This window comes from Rhinichthys klamathensis, unplaced genomic scaffold, assembly GCF_029890125.1.
Source record: "Rhinichthys klamathensis goyatoka isolate OS25496 unplaced genomic scaffold, OSU_Roscu_1.1 h1tg000356l_1, whole genome shotgun sequence".
Classification (NCBI taxonomy): Eukaryota; Metazoa; Chordata; class Actinopteri; order Cypriniformes; family Leuciscidae; genus Rhinichthys; species Rhinichthys klamathensis.
The window spans coordinates 232501-251557 of record NW_026606865.1 but is presented as its reverse complement, the minus strand read 5'-3'; the positions used below and the strand labels follow the sequence as shown (position 1 = coordinate 251557).

The 19057-nt window shown below is 35.6% G+C and overlaps 2 protein-coding genes across 5 annotated transcripts in view; both read left to right on the top strand.

Annotated features, from left to right (window-relative positions):
- Window positions 1-13727, top strand: part of fsd1l (fibronectin type III and SPRY domain containing 1-like) — a 66435-nt gene extending 52708 nt beyond the window's left edge. The window contains exons 10-14 of one of the 4 annotated variants that reach the window (XM_056232784.1): window positions 2454-2486; window positions 4340-4437; window positions 8079-8330; window positions 9907-9995; window positions 13022-13727. In XM_056232784.1, coding sequence (XP_056088759.1) covers window positions 2454-2486; window positions 4340-4437; window positions 8079-8330; window positions 9907-9995; window positions 13022-13207 — 658 coding nt within the window. In that variant the 3' untranslated portion in view covers window positions 13208-13727. Of the gene's footprint in view, window positions 1-2450; window positions 2487-4339; window positions 4438-8078; window positions 8331-9906; window positions 9996-13021 lie in introns of all 4 variants that reach the window. The other 3 variants (XM_056232783.1, XM_056232786.1, XM_056232785.1) reach the window with 3 other exon arrangements.
- Window positions 13728-15385: 1658 nt separating this feature from the next.
- Window positions 15386-19057, top strand: part of fktn (fukutin) — an 18218-nt gene continuing 14546 nt past the window's right edge. Inside the window, exons 1-4 of the mRNA XM_056232827.1 lie at window positions 15386-15536; window positions 15640-15806; window positions 17413-17469; window positions 17560-17760. Coding sequence (XP_056088802.1) covers window positions 15684-15806; window positions 17413-17469; window positions 17560-17760 — 381 coding nt within the window. The 5' untranslated portion in view covers window positions 15386-15536; window positions 15640-15683. The remainder of the gene's footprint in view (window positions 15537-15639; window positions 15807-17412; window positions 17470-17559; window positions 17761-19057) is intronic.

Genomic DNA, 19057 nt, shown 5'->3' with positions numbered 1-19057 from the left:
GTGTTATTTATATATAAAACATATTTATATTTATATATAATATAAATTATGTATAAATATATATATACAGTATAGACATTCAAATATTTAAATATATACATGCATGTGTGTGTATTTATATATACTAAATAATTATACACAGTACACACACACACATATATTACGTAAACACAAACTTTTATTTTGGATGCGATTAATCGTTGCCCAGCCACTAAAAATAAGATATAATTATTAGATAAAAAAATATTATATTTAAATGAAAGTTAGAAATGAAAAGTGTATGTTGAAGTACTAAAATTACTACAACTAAAATTTAAGCTACTTAAAAATATACTATAGTATATAAATAATACTATAATAATACACTGATATGATAATGTGAATAAATACTAACCTTCTCTGTCATTTTAATCCCATTCAAATGGACCATTCTGAACTTTTTCCAGACTGCAGCCTTCTTTAAAAACGTATTTTTATAAAACTTAAAGTAAAGCAGTAGTCGCGCTCATCTCTGTGATTTTTACACTTATCCTGTGCAAATCGCCGATATACATTACAGACGTCCATCTTTGCTGTTATGTTATGCTCACTTATAATTAATCTCTACAGAACACTGGTACTTTAATTACGCTGTTGAAATGAGTCTTTAGCAAATCTCAAAATGAATATATCTATTTTTATTACTATGCATTATATCTCTTGTAGCATTTAATATGTAGTGTATATCAGAGGTGGGAGTAAGTCACTAAATGCAAGTCTCAAGTCAAGTCCAAGTCTTAACATTGCAAGTCAAAGTCAAGTCAAGTCATTCTGTTGTAAGGGTCAAGTCAAGTCAAGTCAAGTCGCAACTTAGTCATCAAGTCATACCAAGTGGCACACAGGCTAGTTTTATACATTTTTTAACTCTGGGACTTTTATTACTTATTTAGACGCAGGGCTGATGGGTTACAAAAATAAATAAATTAACTTGTGTGTAATAAATAAATTAGCATTAAGAAGCACTTTAAATGCTCTAAAATAAAAATAAATTAAATGAACACAAGTAAACAAGAATTAATACAACTTTTCCCATCTTGTAAAAAAAAACTAAAAAGATATTGCATTCTAAATTAGTAGCCTACTGTATGCCAAAGTTTGTATGTTCTTACTCTAAACATCCAGATGATTTGATCCCATAACACAAAATATTATATGGAAATTTTAAGAAAACAAATCTAATAATTTAAATGATTAAAACCCGACTATTTTTTAATACGTGGGTCGTTATAACTGACGTTCTCAACTACTTTCTTTATTACTTTCTCCCGCCCGCAACATTTATGTTTGTCCCGCTCCCGCCCGCAAAAATACTTATTTTCTGTTGCCTACCTCCAAATACTTTTAAGTTAGCCTACGTGTCGCCACCATACACATGAGCATAAATGCTCCTGATAAATTGTTTGTTATTAAAGCATTAACACACAAACCACTGTTAGACATAAAAGCAAGTAGCTCCTGCGTGCATGGTTTGGCATGACTGCGCGCCCTAATTCCTAAAAAGCTGACATCAGTTCATCGCGATCTCACTCACACATCTCTGTTATTATCAATAAAGCTTTCATAATATATACACTTTGTTTGTTATAATTCGAGGATTTGCCAGCATACAGAATTCAGCACTGAACAAAAAGTCAGTTTTGAGTGGTGAGGGGAGTCTAGCTTAAATGCTTCTGATTGGCCATTATTGCGTTTAAGAAATCAACACATATGTCTGTGATTGGCTACATCGCTCAACGCTGCAAACATGTTATGAATAGAAACTCTGCCTGTAAACCGTTTCTATTTTGTTTTAGTTGTTCTTATTTCTTTTCTGCAACAGATGAATAAAATGTATTAGTTTTTATGTTTTATTCATAGATATTTCTAGTTTGCGGGAGTCCCGCGAATCGTTTTATTCTCCCTCAACCGGCACACACAGAGTGAGTGCATTACCGCCCGCGCTCCCTCTTATGACGAATAAAAAATACACAATAATAAAAAAATTAAAAAAATTCCACAAGTCATTTCAAGTAAATAGGCACAAGTCCGAGTCAAGTCTAAAGTCACAAGGAGCAAGTCTAAAGTCAAGTCGAGTCTTTTCAGAGATCTAGTCAAGTAAGTCTCAAGTCCAGAAAATTGCGACTCGAGTCTCCCACCTCTGGTGTATATAGTGTTTTATTATTTTTTAAATTAATTTAATTTTAAAAATTTACTTTTTGTTTTGTACTTGTACAGCGCTTTGGTTGCAACTTTTTAAATTGTGCTTTATAAATATTTTTTTTATCGTATTTCAAAAACAGTGTCGAATTTTTAAAATCTGCCATTTGTCAGTTATTGGCAATAACTTAAAAAGCATTATGGGCTTATCAGTCCTAGATGTCGATGCATCCCTGATAACTCCCTGCTCTTGTTTTTTCCTTTCCACCAATCAGCAGTGCACATTTCACCAATCTGAAGAATATGTCCAGGTGACCGTGTGTCTGTTAGCATTGGCCTTTAGCTCTTTCTGCGCGCCCTGAACCGACCGCTGGCTGACCTAGAGCTCCTCTACGGGCTCTGTGTTCACTGACACTGATCTGAGCACAGCATTGCATGAACAAGGATCACGGATCACGGCTTTAATATAGCATCTCCATACATTACCTACTTAATTAGTGCTGTTTTCTAAATTTATGTGATCCTTATTTATGGAGTGTCTGTTCTTCTAAAGGGGTTTTCTGTGTTTCTAAACTGAGTGCTCTTGAATTGATTACGGATTTTGCATGTGATTTTGCAAAAAGATCTATCATATTATATATTTTTGTATTATTATGATAATTCTGACCTAAAAATTCAACCTGTACTTAACACCTTTTCTATCACTTCCCTCTTTCAAACTTTGTTTTCAAATGATGACCTAAACTTTGGTTGTGCAACTTTTAAATCAACTTAATACTAAATATAAAGTTGCTTTTCCATGCTCACGTTCTTATGACTGTGGTGAGTAAGCATTCGCCTGAAATCACCGCTTTTATGCTTTTCTCATCAGTCATTTCATTACGGCCATAACAAAGTGCACTGAACTACATCAATTTTGCATGTAATTACACCTGTCATGCTTTGAGACTAAAGCATCTGGTATGTTGCTAAGTATCTTGAGATAATGCTCAGTCTTTCAGGACGTTTTTAAATGCCTTTTGTTTGGGTCGTCCTTCACCGGCCAGCTGTTCTTTTGCTAACATGTGGGATCTTACATATGGCTAATGGAGGAAGGGACAGGCACACAGCGCACAGGGCTTAATCAAATTCTATATCAAGTACACTACAAAATACACACTCAATTGCCTGTAGTGTTGCGTAATTGCTCTATAATAGCCATTCATAGTCTACTCTGCACAGCCATTATTGTTCAAATTATTCATTATTTTCTGTTGTATTAAACTATTTGAGTAGCATTGCATCATTTGTGCGACTGTGGCTAACATGTTACGCATTGCTTTTTTTCATGAACTTCTCCAGATTTTCCATAGTTTGTTCCCACCACCATCACGAACAGTAGGGTTGGGTTGAAAATATAAATTTCCCGATTATAATCAATTCTCATTTTGATTAGCTGATAGAGATTCGTAAATATTTTGTGCTGTGCTGTTTTCAGTTGATGTGTAAACCAAACATTGTAGTGTCCGCCATCTAGTAAATTGCAATAAGTGGGGTGCTTTGTTGCTTTATGAAACAGTCTTGGATTTCAAATTATGTCAATTTTATTACAAATTACGTCAATTCAAACTACAAATACGTTCGTTGCTCTATAATCTGGCGTAACTGATCGCTGTGGGAAGTGAACCGATCATCTCTTACACTTTACTACTAGTTATAGCACAAAATAAAGATAAATTAACATAAGGTATGTTGAAAGATACAGTACAACTTACTTAATTGTCATTTTAAATGTTTGTATACACAATTAGTTGTTAATTTTGTCTTTAATATGAATATACTGACTGACAGGTGTATAGTTTACAGCAATTTGACATTGTACCTGACATTTTTCCAAATTAATCTGTATTAAATCTTATCGGGATCTGATCTGAATCGCAAGCATGTGAATTGAAAACGAATCGAATTGTGAAATTTGTGTCAATGCCCAGCCCTAACGAACAGGGACATGCTGTGTTTGATCACTAAATGAAAGTCTTTTCTCTTCTCGTCTCTTCTCTTCTCTCTGTGTGTTGTGGGATTAGGAGTGTGTGTTTAGTGTTTTGATGATTTATCTCTGCACTCAAACCATCTGATGTGTGTGTCCAGTATGTGTAGTGACGGTCTGTGTGTCTGATGATTGCAGAAGTGGAACTCCGTCTCCTAAACGAACATCAGTGAGCCGCTCGCCGGCCACCAGAGGAGCCAGGGATCGCTTCACCGGAGAGTCCTACACAGTTCTGGGTACCGAAATAGCCTTAGAAATGTTAAGATGTGTCAGTCTACACTGCCATCCAAAAGTCTGAAATCATTTTGGAAGAAGTTTCTTGCCGCTTATCTTCACCAATTTCAAGTGACCTGTTCCTTTCCATGTCTTTTAAAGAGGACCTATTATGCCCTTTTACAATGTTTTAATTTTTGGCTCTACTAGAACAGGGTTTCATGCTTGAATGTTGATTATTTTCCTCATATTCTCCATTGTTGCGGCTCCTCTCTTCCCAGTCTGTCAGTAACGCTCTGTTTAGTTCCTGTCTCTATGAAGCCCCTCCTTCTGAAAAGCACACTGTGCTCTGATTGGTCGGCTGGAGCAGTGTGTTGTGATTGGTCGAGCGCTTCGAGTGTGTTTGGGAAATGTCCCGCCCCTTTCCATAACCGCCAGTTTAACACACTACTAACCAGTGTTGGGGAAGTTACTTTTAAAAAGTAGTGTAACTCGTTACTTGTTACTTCTTTAAAAAAGTAATCCGTTACTTTACTTAGTTACCCCATATGGAAAGTAACTTTTTACGTTACTCGCTACTTTTACGTTACTTTTATGTTGCTTGACTTTGGGCAGAACCCCAATATCTGTTCCTAAATATGTAGGCCTATGCATAATGCCATATATAATGCCATAAATGCATAATGCATTTATCAAAATGTTTAATATTTATGAAGAAATGCCCGTTAATGGATAGGCATGTGCATGGGCGGCGCTAGGGAGGGGCTAGAAAGAAAGCCCCCAAGAAAGACCAAAGCACCCCGTTAGCACCCCCAAAAATCATTTCTGGAAGCAGTTATATTCAGGCTGTATTCTATGGAAGTCCTGAACCGCATGGTGAAGAAAAAAAAAGAAAACTTATCTTGTTATTTCGACATAATAAGGGGATATTCTAATCTACATTAAGCCAAATAAAGCGTTCTTCTTATAATGGTTTTCTATGGGAGGAAAATGCTTAACGTGCAAGTAAACACATTGCGTTCATATTCTGGGCTCATCTGATTTTTTGTACATAGTATAGCCTACTTTATTATGATTTTAGTATCATAATGATTAATAAATGCACGCACAATTATCTGTGAACTTTATAAATGTTGCAGATATGTTTTACTATGCACGTAAATGAATGCCTTTCAACTTATGTGTGCAAAATCTAGAATTAAATTAATGTGCAGCAATTTGTACAAATAGAGAGTCTAGGCCTACTATACGTGTTGTAGCCATTAAATAAGCGCATTTAGTTTCATATTTGTTAAAATATTATAATGTTATTTTTTTTCCCATCTATGTTGATTATGAAAAGTGAACAGCATTAGTAAGATGGATGCGCGATATATCGGGAGACATTCGGTCAGACATGATTTTGACCACTTCATTAAGTTTTGTTTTGAAGAAAGTCTTTCTTTAAAGTGAATTTTGTTTTGTATAAATTGTATCTTAATTTCAATCAACCAATTGCCTGGATTTAATAAATAAGAAGCAAATATAGCAGACAATATAATCATGACATGGGGGCGCCGGCGCAGTCACTTGTTGCGCGTGAACTGGATCGCATCTCATCATACATTAACTGAAACTCAGCGTATGCCTCACAGACATGAGAAATATATCTATATATAGAAAGCTTGAAATGTCTTTAAACGAAACAATTCAAAACGAAAAGAAATAGGCTACTCTCTGATTATGTAATCCATTGTGTGCATTTCTCTCTGTAGGCGTTCACGGAGATGGCGATCGCTGTCAAATCTGTCAAATGACGGAGATCGCTGTCAAATCTGTCCCTGGGGAAAGTAACGTTTCGCCGAATTGAAAAAGGAACTATGTTTAGTTACCAAATTTTCAGTAGTAGCGCGTTACACTACTTTTTACCCGGAAAAGTAGTTAGGTTACTGTAACGCGTTACACACAACACTGCTACTAACTAACTCAACCAGGCCCCGCCCCTTTATTCTGCGTATTAATTATTTAAATGAGGAATATTGTGACGTGTTCGTTCCCGGAAGAAACTCAAGACTAATCTCATATAGGATGCGTTCCTTTGAGTTAAATAACGCGCTCCAGTTTACCGGTACTCACTCAGCGCGCAGCTCAAACAGCAATGCACGGCTAATAATAACTATGATTGGGACTGTCATATTACATTACATGAGAACACAACACTATTTTATTAAATCGCTGTGACTTCACTGGGTTTAGTTTTCGTTTTTAGTGCGTCGTTTCATGAAGAGCGTACACATTCTGGCAAGCACGCATCTGAGGCGGCGTAGGTGACACGTTGTATTAGTCGTTATATTTGACTACCTTGTTTGGTCCAGATTTTCAGACTTTTCAGTTTGATCCGAATCAAAATTACTGGTGTGAAACCACGAAATTTGGAAAAAGAGGTAGTCTCGGTCCGGATCAAACTGAACAGGTTTGGTTAGTTTCTAGTGTGAACGCATTTTCTGTATGGTTCGGACTTTCAGACCATTCACAGGAAGTAGGATTGCGATAAAATGTTCGCACAACTTGGCGAATTTGAACTAGTCTCGAGTATAGTTGATGCTGCAGGTAGTAATTCCGTAATAATAACAGTATAGTGGCAACAATATGCGTCTGTTCATTCATTCTTGTCAAAGTTACCCACCGAATTGACAACACGCTGACGTCAGACGCATGTCCGTTTACAAACCAATCAATGTCGAGATGCAGCCCGCATAGATGATGACGACAGGACGCAAGTGTGTCACGTAAAGCTCTTTAGTCCGCTCGCGTAATTGCAATGTGAAACCAAACCAAAATTTTCCGAATCTATAAAATGTATCAAAACATGAACTTTGTGCGGACTTTCAGGTGTGAAAACACCCTTAAATAATCACAATCATTTTACAATCCTACTAGTCCTTTATTTAGATTAAAAAACATTCTTATTCATTTGGTGAGGATTTTGGATTCGCTTTGAGCAGCATTTGCAGGCCCTGTCATGCTGTTGGCCAGGCTAATTAATTGATCGTTAATTTTTTAAACGACGATCGATCATGGGAATTTGTGAAAATTGACATCCCTAATGGAGGCGTTTCAGGGAGTTCAGAAACAGTGACTGATATATAGAGAGGAACTCCCGCTGGACCTTTTTTTTGTGGACCTTTTTCATGCTCAAACAGCAACATTACACACTAAAGGAAGATGAACATGTAAACAAAAAAAGCATAATTAGTCCTCTTTAAACATTTGGGTTTAAAAGACAATTCATATTTAGTATTATTATCGATTTAACTGCAGTAAAACAATTGGATGAAAACAACACTATTGTCTTCTGTAGAGCTGAAATTCAATGCGTTTCATAATTGACTGAATTCAATCAACATTGAATTGAATTAAGCTGAATAATGACACTTGTAGAGCTGCTTTACAGCTGAATTTATGATTAATTTTGCTCTTATTTTCTTGTTTATTAATGTGAAGCTTTTAAACAATCTGTTTTACGCGCTATACAAATGAATGTGACATCATGTCTTGAAAACAACACTTGCTACACATCTCTACACAAACATGTTTGCTGGAATAACGTCACTGTCACTATTGAGATTCTGATCATTTGAAGACACTGTTGTCATTAAACTGGTGTGTTTGTCTGCATGTTTAGGTGACACGAGTGTAGAGTCTGGCCAGCATTACTGGGAAGTGAAGCCTCAGAAAGACTGCAAGTCCTACAGTGTTGGTTTGGCCTACCGAAACCTTGGGAAATTCGACCAGTTGGGGAAGACCAACAACACCTGGTGTGTCCACGTCAACAACTGGCTGCAGAACTCATTTGCGGCCAAACACAACAACAAGGCGAAGAATTTGGACGTGCCGGTACCTGACAGCATAGGAGTCTACTGTGACTTTGATCGGGGTAATGTACAAAATCTGATTTAAAATGTTTGCAAAAATCTGTTTTGTTAACCCGGCTATAAAGCCTACTGTATCACATTTGATACGCCTCTAAATGATCAAAACGTTGATTAAAAAACCCGTTCCACACAATCTACTACATGCCTTCTGTCGTCTGATTGATAGTTTAGACTTTTTCAGCAAGTAAAAGGCCTTTTAGTTTAATTGTAAAAACTTCATGTGCTTCATTTTGCTGTGAAATCTACAGATTTTTAAGTAATCATGAGGATAACTGTTAGTAATATTTCAAGTTGAACACTTACTAGACTATAGCAACTCAGTTTACTTGATTATCCAGAAAAATCATGTTATGTGAGTCTCACATATGATCATCAGGCTTTTGAGGAAGGATCTCTCAATCATCATTGTATTACATTGCAATATATGTTTTAAAACTACAGAGTTTTGGTTATTAAAATTAGTTTTAAGGAGGAAAATACTCAGCAATGCTGTTGACTTATGAATTTGCACATGGTTTGTCTTAAAGCATATTAAAAACACATAGATGTATAAACAACATTAAAAGCTGGATTTTCACCACAGCTTTTAAGAAAAAATTGATTTTTCAGGCTATTCTTTCATACGTCCGGCTTGCCTTTATGCACTCGCTGTGATGTCGAGGCTTCTGTATGGAAGCTTGTTTCCGCCACTGAATTAAAAAAAATAATAATAATAATTGCAAATTTTTATCTCAAAATTGCGAGATATGAAGTCAGAATTGTGAGAAATAAAGTCGCAATTGCGAGATATAAAGTCGCAATTCTGAGAAATAGTCGCAATTGCGAGAAAAAAAGACAGAATTTTGACTTTTTATCTCGCAATTCTGACTTTTTTCTCACAATTGTGAGTTTACATCTCGCAATTCTGACTTTATAACACATAATTACGAGTTTATATCTCGAAATTCTGACATCTTATCTCAGAATTGTGAGATATAAACTCGCAATTGCGAGTTATCAGGCCAATTCTAAGGGAAAATAAAAGACTAACTTTTTTCCTCTCAGAATAGTTTATATCTCACAATTCTGACTTTATAACCTGCAATTTCGACTTTATATCACGCAATTGCGACTTTATATCAATCAATTCTGACTTTATATCTCGGAATTCTGACTTTATATCTCGGAATTCTGACTTTATATCTCGGAATTCTGACTTTATAACACGCAATTGCGACTTTATATCACGCAATTCTGACTTTCTATCTCGCAATTGTGAGAAAAAAAGTCAGAATTGTGAGAAAAAAAGTCACAATTACCTTTTTTATTTTTCATTCTGTGGCGGAAACAAGCTTCCATACTTCTGTGTTATTATGGGTTATTTATTTGAGTGTATGTCATGCTTCATTCCTCCGAGGGAACATTATAGCCCACCCTCAGGTTTCTCACTCGTGCAACTAGATCCCTCCAGATTGAGTTTCTGCCATGTCCATTCATGCTTTCTGTGAGGTGTCATGTGTCGCCTGAAGAACTGCAGCATGTTAATGTGACTCCGGATATTTATTAAAGGCTTTGTGTGTGTGTGTTTTTTTTTTTCAGGCCAACTTGCTTTCTATAATGCTGAAAACAAACAATTACTCCATACTTTTAAGATGAAGTTCACCCAACCTGTTGTTCCAGCTTTCATGGTGAGTTTGGAGTACAAACAACATGCAAATATGGGTTATCCTATTGCAAACCATGAAATATGTTTAAAAAGATGATGTTTTTAATCAAATCAGGCAACAGGAAAGAAAATAAATAAAAAATGACTCAGTAAATCTTGATTTTTTTACAAATAATACACTCTTGTAATAGTATTATCACTGAAACACCATTGTATCTTTGAGGTAATGATATTTAAAAATAAATATGACTCATTCAGAATTATGCAAAATGCATTTGAGCAGCAGTGGTTATACTTTATTTGAAAGTGTCCTTGTGTAATTATACACTAAAGTACTGAATAATAATAACTAATGCACGCACTTTAGGGTTAAGTTTAGGGTTAGCTGATTGTAACTTTGCATAATTTACTGTAGTAAGTACTTTTAGCATGTACAGTATAACAAAAACACTGAAATAAAGTGTTACTACAGCATCTTTATGACCACAAACAAAACATCTCTTCGTCATAATACATTTTTTTGTTGTTGCTTATGTTTCTTTGGTAAAATATTAAAAAATTGGCATTTTGTCTTCACTGCTGAAATAAACATGAACACAAACTGAACCGTAATTTAAGAGATGTGCTTGATCGTTACTTGAAATGCCAGTCATTGAATCATTCACTCAACATAATCAATTCATTAACTGATTAAATGTTATAAATAAGTGACAAACAACAACAAAAACAAATCCTTCAGTTGTTTGCATAATTTATTCAACTTTAGAATAACAGTTTTGTTTTTCATGCTGATGTGTAGTTAACCAGTGTTATTCTTGAGTATTGTAAGTAAATATGGAAAATGTAATTAAAGGTATTTTTTTTATTGTTCATCTTCTCTTCTTTTCTGCATTAGCTTGTGTACCAATTTAGTTCATACTTTAAACTTGGCATTGTGTAGTATTGGCTCTTGTGACAATTTGCTTGTAATTTTCCTCATTTGTAAGTTGTTTTGGATAAATGCATCTGCTAAATGAATACATGTAAAATGAATACACGTCCCATTGCACTTGCTGTCTGTGTGCATCTCATCACGCATCCACGTCTCGAAACGTGTATATATACTATACAGCAAATCTCTACTGCTTGATTTCGTCACAAAATGTAACTATTATCGCCCTTTAAAATAAAGGTAATTGTGACTTTTTCTCTCACATTTCTGACTTTTTTACTCACAATTGCGTGATATAAACTCGCAATCGCAAGTTATAAAGTTCTGCAAGTTATATTCTGACTATAAGACACAAAAAAGTCAGAATTGCGAGTTTATACATCGCAATTCTGACTTTTTTGTGTCTTATAGTCAGAATTGTGAGATATAAACTCACAATTGCGAGAAAAAAACTTAAATTTAAACTTAAAGTCAGAATTGTGAGTTTATATCCCACAGTTCTGACTATAAGACATATTATTTTATAGACATATAGTCTTATAGTCACAATTGATTATACCTGGATAATTTCATATGCAGTTTTTTTTTCCCACGTCAAAGTTGTTATCCGATGTGGTGAACTTGCAGGTTTTGTTCATATTTTCAGATCATCTGGATTTGTTGTGTTTTTCCTATCTACAAAGAAAGGAGCTGTGATTTCAAAGCAAGCATATTCGAGTCGTGTGGCTTTAAATCTAAATTTAAATCTTTATATCTAGGCTTATTTCCTAATGGTTGAAACTAATGAGGTTTCTAAAGTGGAGACCATCTCTGTGACAGGGTTCCCACGGGTCCTTGAAATCCTTGAACGTTAGTGAATCTGTAAAAAAAAAAAAATAATTCAAGGCCCTGGAAAGTCCTTGAAAGTGCTTGAATTTATTTTGTGAAAGAAGTTTTCTGGAAAGAATTCCATATTATTCCCTCCGGTCCGCTAATGTGTTATTTCGCCAACACTTTGTGGCCTATGCATACTATAGCTTGCTTGATTTACATTAGTTACGGGCATTTACGCGTTACGTTAAAGGAGTAGTTCACTTTAAAATGAAGTTAGCCCATGATTTACTCCCCCTTAAGCCATCTTAGCCTTTACAGGTGAAACTCGAAAAATTAGAATATCGTTCATTTATTTCAGTAATTCAACTTAAAAGGTGAAACTAATATATTATAAAGACTCATTACATGCAAAGTGAGATATTTCAAGCCTTTATTTGTTATTATTTTGATGATTATGGCTTACAGCTTATGAAAACCCCAAAGTCAAAATTAGAATATTGTGAAAAGGTTTTCATAAGCTGTAATCCATAATCATCAAAATTATAACAAATAAAGGCTTGAAATATCTCATTTTGCATGTAATGAGTCTATATAAGTTTGATTACTGAAATAAATGAACCTAATTTTTCGAGTTTCACTTGTATATAGGGAGCTATACAGTTGATTCCAGGACATTGCACAAGTTTTTATTTTTTAATGTCGCCAGATTGCACTTTTCTCACTTCAAAAATGGATTTTAAAGGCCTCCACTCTATTTAATTTGAAATATTGCATTTATTGGAAAAAAAAAAATATATATATATATATATATATATATATATATATATACAGTATATATTAGCTCTAATGAAAAAATAGCTCATAAAAATTGTATAAATATTGCATAGCATCATAAAATCCCTTTAAAATTCTAAATAATCAAAAAAAAATTTTTTTAGTTTTTGTGATCAACTATTTATTGTCTTTAGAAATAAAATAACATCCATTTAAACAAATAGACAGGGAAGGGGGAGCAACAGACCACTTCAATATGACAATATGAAAGAAGAAAAAATAAATAAATCTTTATATAGATAAAAAATATATTATATAAAAAAAAAAAGAAAAAAAAGTTAAATTTCAAGGCTTCGGTCACCTTGACCGCGACGGAGCCGAGTGTGACCCCTAAATGAAGAGGACCAGAGGGTTAAGTCCTTGAATTTGAGGGTATTGGACCTGGAAAGTGCTTGAAAGGTCTTTGAGTTTATCGGTTAACCGAGGTGTGGGAACCCTGCTGTGATGAAAATGATGTGTTTGTGTTTCAGGTGTGGTGTGGCGGTCTGACTCTGACGACGGGCCTGCAGGTTCCCAGTGCTGTAAGAAGCTTCCAGAAAACAGAAAATGGTCTGGGAGGATCGAACAGCAGCATCTCTCAGCAGGATCCCTCCGTGGCCTGTGATATCTGCTTCTACGATAAACTGCCTTCAGTGGACGCTTCCCTCCTGCCGTGAACCATCAGGAAGACCTGATACCTGGACACACCTGCGATGGCCGAGGCATGTAGACTTCCAGGACGAGGACAGCTTTGACCAGCAGAAAAACACGGAGAGACGTTTCCCTTCACGTTCTCTTTGACAGACACTTGCTTTCATCAGGAGATGTTTGCATCAGAAAAGCTAGTCGCTTTATCAGGGAATAGTTGAGTGCACTTTCTTTTACTGACTTAGGTTGAATGATGACATGCTTTTTTGAGTTGTTTGTCTTTCACTACTTGATTTTCATATTATGTTAGTTTTGTTCTGTGTAGCGTGAGTGTTTTATCTTTTCTCTGTAAATGTCCTGAGATCCGAAACTCTGTAGATCATCCTTCAGTTGGGGAATTCGACTCTTGGAAAGGTTTGCACAAGTGTAAAAATGATAAAAGCTGCTTTTATGGTCATGTACTGTTATTATATCTGGATAGTAATTTTGGATGTGGACTGTACGTTTTTGTTGTGTACATGTGTCATCCCGAGTTTAAGTTGATTTTTAAAGGTCTCATTTTTTTTGACTGAAGCAAGATTTTGTCAAACATTTGTGCAGAAACTAATAATCAAGCCTCTGTTTGTTTCTGTGTAACACTCCTTAATGAGCTTAAATCCAAACATTAAAGCTCACCAAAGACTTCTATTCGTCTCAGTGTTGACTTTGCTCTCGCCATCTAGTGTTTGTATCACGAAACTGCAAAAAAAATTGAATGACCCTTTAAACTGCTACAAATTAAAGGGTTAGTTCGCCCAAAAATTCAGCATGGCTCTCCCAAAGCCACTGGAAGGCAAGCCTGCAAGGTTAGTAAAAAAAATAGACTAAAAAACTGCTATAACGTTTTCAAAATATTATTTTTAAAATCTTAATATGTACACGTCTGTACACTTCTATGATATTCATACAATTCAAAGTGATACAAGTGTCCAAATAATCTGTAAATTAGGAGGAAGACGTATGTTACAGTCAATCTTCCAATAAGCTTCCTTCTTTCATCATGAGGTTTTATATTTTAAAATATAGAGTTAACAGCGAGGGAAAATTCTGTTTTATAAGAAGTCAAGCGGAAGTCTACCTCTTTGTCGCCATCTCTGTTCGAAATCTGCAATTGCAGTTATTCACAGAATTATCAGCTTTACGTGGGTTGTGCCTCGGCGCGGATGAACACAATGTTTTGAGGAGAATGTGCCGGTGTGGATACTGGCATTCAGAATCACAGATTATACTTTTTGTAAGTATGACCAACATAAGAAGTTTCACCGGAAAATGTCTGAACAAGTTAATAACATCCACTTTTGTTCTGACTAACTAAGGGGAAAAAAGCATTGCAGTAAATCAAGCTGATTAAATCTAACGATCGCTTATCATATCAGGTCAAAACGTGCAAATTATACTTTGTTCTCAAATTGTTAATTTGAACAACATCAGCATTGCGTGACATTTAATGCCCTTCAGATGTTATCCTTGTTTTCGCATGGGCCGGTTGCAGTCTCTCTTTTTCTGTCTTTTGCATTTTACAGCGGGCGAGTCTCCAGTTGTCACTGGTGATTGTCGTTTGAACCTTTCTGGATCCGCCATCAAATTAATAAGTTTAATTATATCAAATGTGTGAGAAAAGGCTATAAATCTCCACCTCCAGCATCCTCACACTCATAGCCTACTAGCCGAGACTCTTCTTTATGTGTACAGATGTGACGTAATGACGCAAAGACATGCTCAAATTTCCCACGGAAATCCACCAGTACCACTGGAATTAAATACATTATTACAAGCTTACCGTTTTGAATCGAGCTACGGCAAGCAGAGAGTTCTGAACACTGGCTGGTTATGTACTTGCTCAAACATTTATTTTGAATAATCTTTAACCTAAAAAAGGTACGGAATGCAGCTTTAATAAATACTTTAGATCGGACTAAACCATTTTTAGGGAGGTAAGAGAAGCAGATATTTGGAAAAAAATATTTAACCAAATTGCATGTTTTTGTGGTTTTCATTTAAATCTCAGGCATAAAACTATTATAAATATTAGAATTATTCATACAACAGGGGCCTATATAGTACAACTGCTGGATTTGTATTTGGTTTTTACAGTCTATGGTTTTTCCCTCTGCAAACTCGCTTTACAGCGGCTCTGGCAAAGCTCCCCTTCTGTCTCCAGACTATTTTTGCAACGCGTTTTCACAGATCGCATGTCCCTACTGGCGCACGGTTGCAGGCAGTGTGCTGTGAATCTAATCGGGAAAAAAACAGGCAGAATAAATAATAAATTCATAAATGATTGTGATAAAGCAGCGTTTTAGCGCTTTCTTGGACCTGGTAAGTTGAAAGAAGCGATTAATTAAATGCTGCTCGTTTTAATTGTTTCGTCTAATAATATCCAATAGATGTCATGATTCAGTGTGTTTTCCTCTGATTTCAGGTGTGTGTGTATGAGCACAGATATGATCCTCCTGTGTGTGTCGGATGTCAGTAGCATCAGCTGTAATGGCTAGAATAAACAAGACATTAGTGTTGACTCTCCTCATCGCTGCCAGCTCCATATTTCTGCTCTTCCAGATCTACAACTACAGACTGTACTCGACAAAGGTGACAAACCTGCTGTTATAATGCCAGAGAGAACATCTTCTGCCCTAAATAACATTGAAACACCCTAAAAATAAATTATATATATATATATATATATATATATATATATATATATTCATCAATATTTTTTTTACCGGCCATGAAACAGTAAGGATACCAGTGAAAATTCACAATCCTCCATTCCAGTTTCAATACCACATCTAAAACTACTAAATTAACTAATAAAAATGTAAAACATTATTAAAGACAAGTAAACAGTCATTAATAAAATAAGAACAAGTAATCAAATTACAAGCAAAAGCACAAATAAATACAATATAAAGATACAAATGAAATAAACAGTGCTTTTCACGTTTACAGTTACAGACATTTAACAAAGTAAGCACATGTAAAATAACACTGCGTAGTCTTCATTGTATAAATTAAACATCCTTATTAATTAATCCTTATTAAAGTTACAAAAGTTATTAGGTCAATTAATTAGACTGTGATTAAAATATGTTCATTTTAAAAATACAGAAAAATAAATATTTTACAAAGTAAAGATTCTGAAAGCATTTAATGAGATCTCATAATAATTTAGTAGTAGTAACAAATTAATATATTTTATATGATTAATATGTTGTTTTTTTAAATATGATGGTTGCATTATAAATATGGTGATTATCTCTAAGGTTGACACCCAACTTAATATATGATATTTATTTACCATCTGTACATGTCATGTCAACAAATGGAAAAGTCAGCCGGCTGTTTACTATCATGTTATTGTTGTGTCTTTTACCCCAAATACCATACTTTTACATATTCTTCTGTTATTGATTTATATACCTTGAACAAAACTGAAAATCATTAACAAGACTTTTGTCTCAAAATAAAGACATTCATTTTATCGATTCTCGATTGCTACATCTACGACATTTTAAAAAACATTAAATATTAGATCAACTTTTCACAAGCTCATCAAAAAACTAAAGTCCCCTGTAGTCAATAATTTTGTCCCTTAAAACTCATCTTTGATCACCAAAATGACATATTTAAATGTTTTTTTCTTCACATAGCCTGAATGTAACTCGACACCCTTGCCTCATTTAGTATACGTGGTTCTATGAATATGCAAATGAGCCCCGCCTCCACTCACTCACTCAGCTCAGAGATCCACTGGTTGACGATCACACGTTGATCTGATTGGTTACAAGGTCGTTTGTGACGTCAGAAACACCAGCGATTTCAAACCGTGTGTTTGAGACTGTCTTTGGTTCACTGCAGTTTTAAAGAGAAAATACTCAGCAATGCTGTCGACTTATGAACTTACACATGGTTTGTCTTAAAGCATATTAAAAACACCACATACACATATAAACAACATTAAAAACTTGATTTTCACCACAGGGGGACTTTAAAAAAAAAATTGTGCTGTCTAGTGGTTTAAAAGAGAATAGTCACATGCACTTTTTACCACAGTGCGCCTTTAGCCCCGTTGTACCCTATATATATATAGAGTATGTGTGTGTCTGTGTAATACTGTATATTAATGTAAGTTATAAATCAATTTAAATTTGTTGATTGATATCCTGATATAATGACATTATTTCTTTCACTGCAGAACGGGCTTGACGTGTTTAATAGTAAAAGATATCTGTCGGGGAAAGAGGCACATTTGGTGAGTGATTTAATGGTGAGAGTTGAGACATGAATGCCATTATTCCTCCTCGGCTCATTTTGTGTCTTGTGTGTTTTTTCTCCAATCCAGCATTTGCTGAAGAAGTTCCTGGGTCTGGTCCACAAGTTTAAATTGCCTGTGTTTCTGGTCGACACCGCCTCTCTGACCCTCCTGTCCCAGGATGCCGTTCTGTACCGGGACAGTCGTGTGAACGAGCCTCACTGCAGCTTCTTCTGCACACACAGAGACTTCACCACCTTCGCCCTGTACGGAAACCTCTGGAAATATGATGTGAGGAAATCAATAGAATCATGTTGGAAGTCATTACTTTAACGTCAGTTTAAAGGTGCATTGCATTTCATGTTAAAAATACCCGTTTTTCTAACCCATACATGCTTAAACAATTGCCTGATGGGCTGAATGAGCCCTTCTCTGCGCACTGAGATTGCCTCTATAATCCTGTACAGTAAAATAAATAAAAGGGAGTTTGAGACTGGGCGTGACGTCATATTCACACTCACCTGGTTATGTCTGGCAGGTTTGTGTATTCGCCAGCGCCGCCATTCTCTGTATCAGCGAAGACAACTCGAGGGACAAAACTTTAGTCAACTTTCGACAAAAGTAGAAGATGGATTCTAAGGGTGTATTCACACCAGGAAAGTCCGATAGTTCACTTGCTTTGGTCCGGACCAAATTATTATTATTATTTTTTTTTTGGTACGGTTCGCTTTCACACTGCTCTTTTTGCAAGTGAACCAAAATTTGTAAACAAAACCACACGTGTGCTAAGGTCGTCCATTCATTGGACAAGGATTCTCAAGTAGGGAAATCAGGAAGTGTAAAAAAGGCTCAGCATGGAGATATTTCGTACTGCAATATTTGTTATTTTACTAATTTTGTGTTATTCTGTACAAACACAATATGAAGAAACTGCGCAGAAGACGGATAAGGTATAAAGTTTTGATTCATAGAGAGGGGCTATGTTCACACATTCAAATAATGAGATTCTTATTGTATATACTGCTAACAAGTGCTGTCAATGTTAACGCTTGCGATTTAAGTTTGTCCAGTTTAACGCAGCATCATCCTTGTATTGTAACTATCGTTACATTATATGAACTGCAAAAGCTTTTTTTGCATCCATGCGCGATTAGACTAAAGAGAACGCGCTGTATGTGAATGTCCTGATGCACACACTCATTCATTCATTCATTCCATTCCAATGATGCACACACACGACGCGCAGAAAGACGCGCAACAGTAGCGTGTGGCCAGACAGCGCGCCGGAATTCTCTTTCGCACTTGAACAACAATAACACAAACCATTAAGCCAAAATCTCCGACTACGGAAGCCTGTTAACTCAAAGGCGCAGTGCTTTCTTGCAATTGGGTCGGTTCATGTTCACACCGTAGACGAACCGTACCAGAGTTTGTTTGGAACCGTACCGAGACCACATCTTCAGCTGGGTCTCGGATCGGTTGTTTGGTCCGCATTCGATTGCTGTATTCACACCTGCCCAAAAGGTCCGCACCAAGGGGGGAAACGAAAAAGAGTTCGATTCAATCGAACCAAACAAGGCAGGTGTGA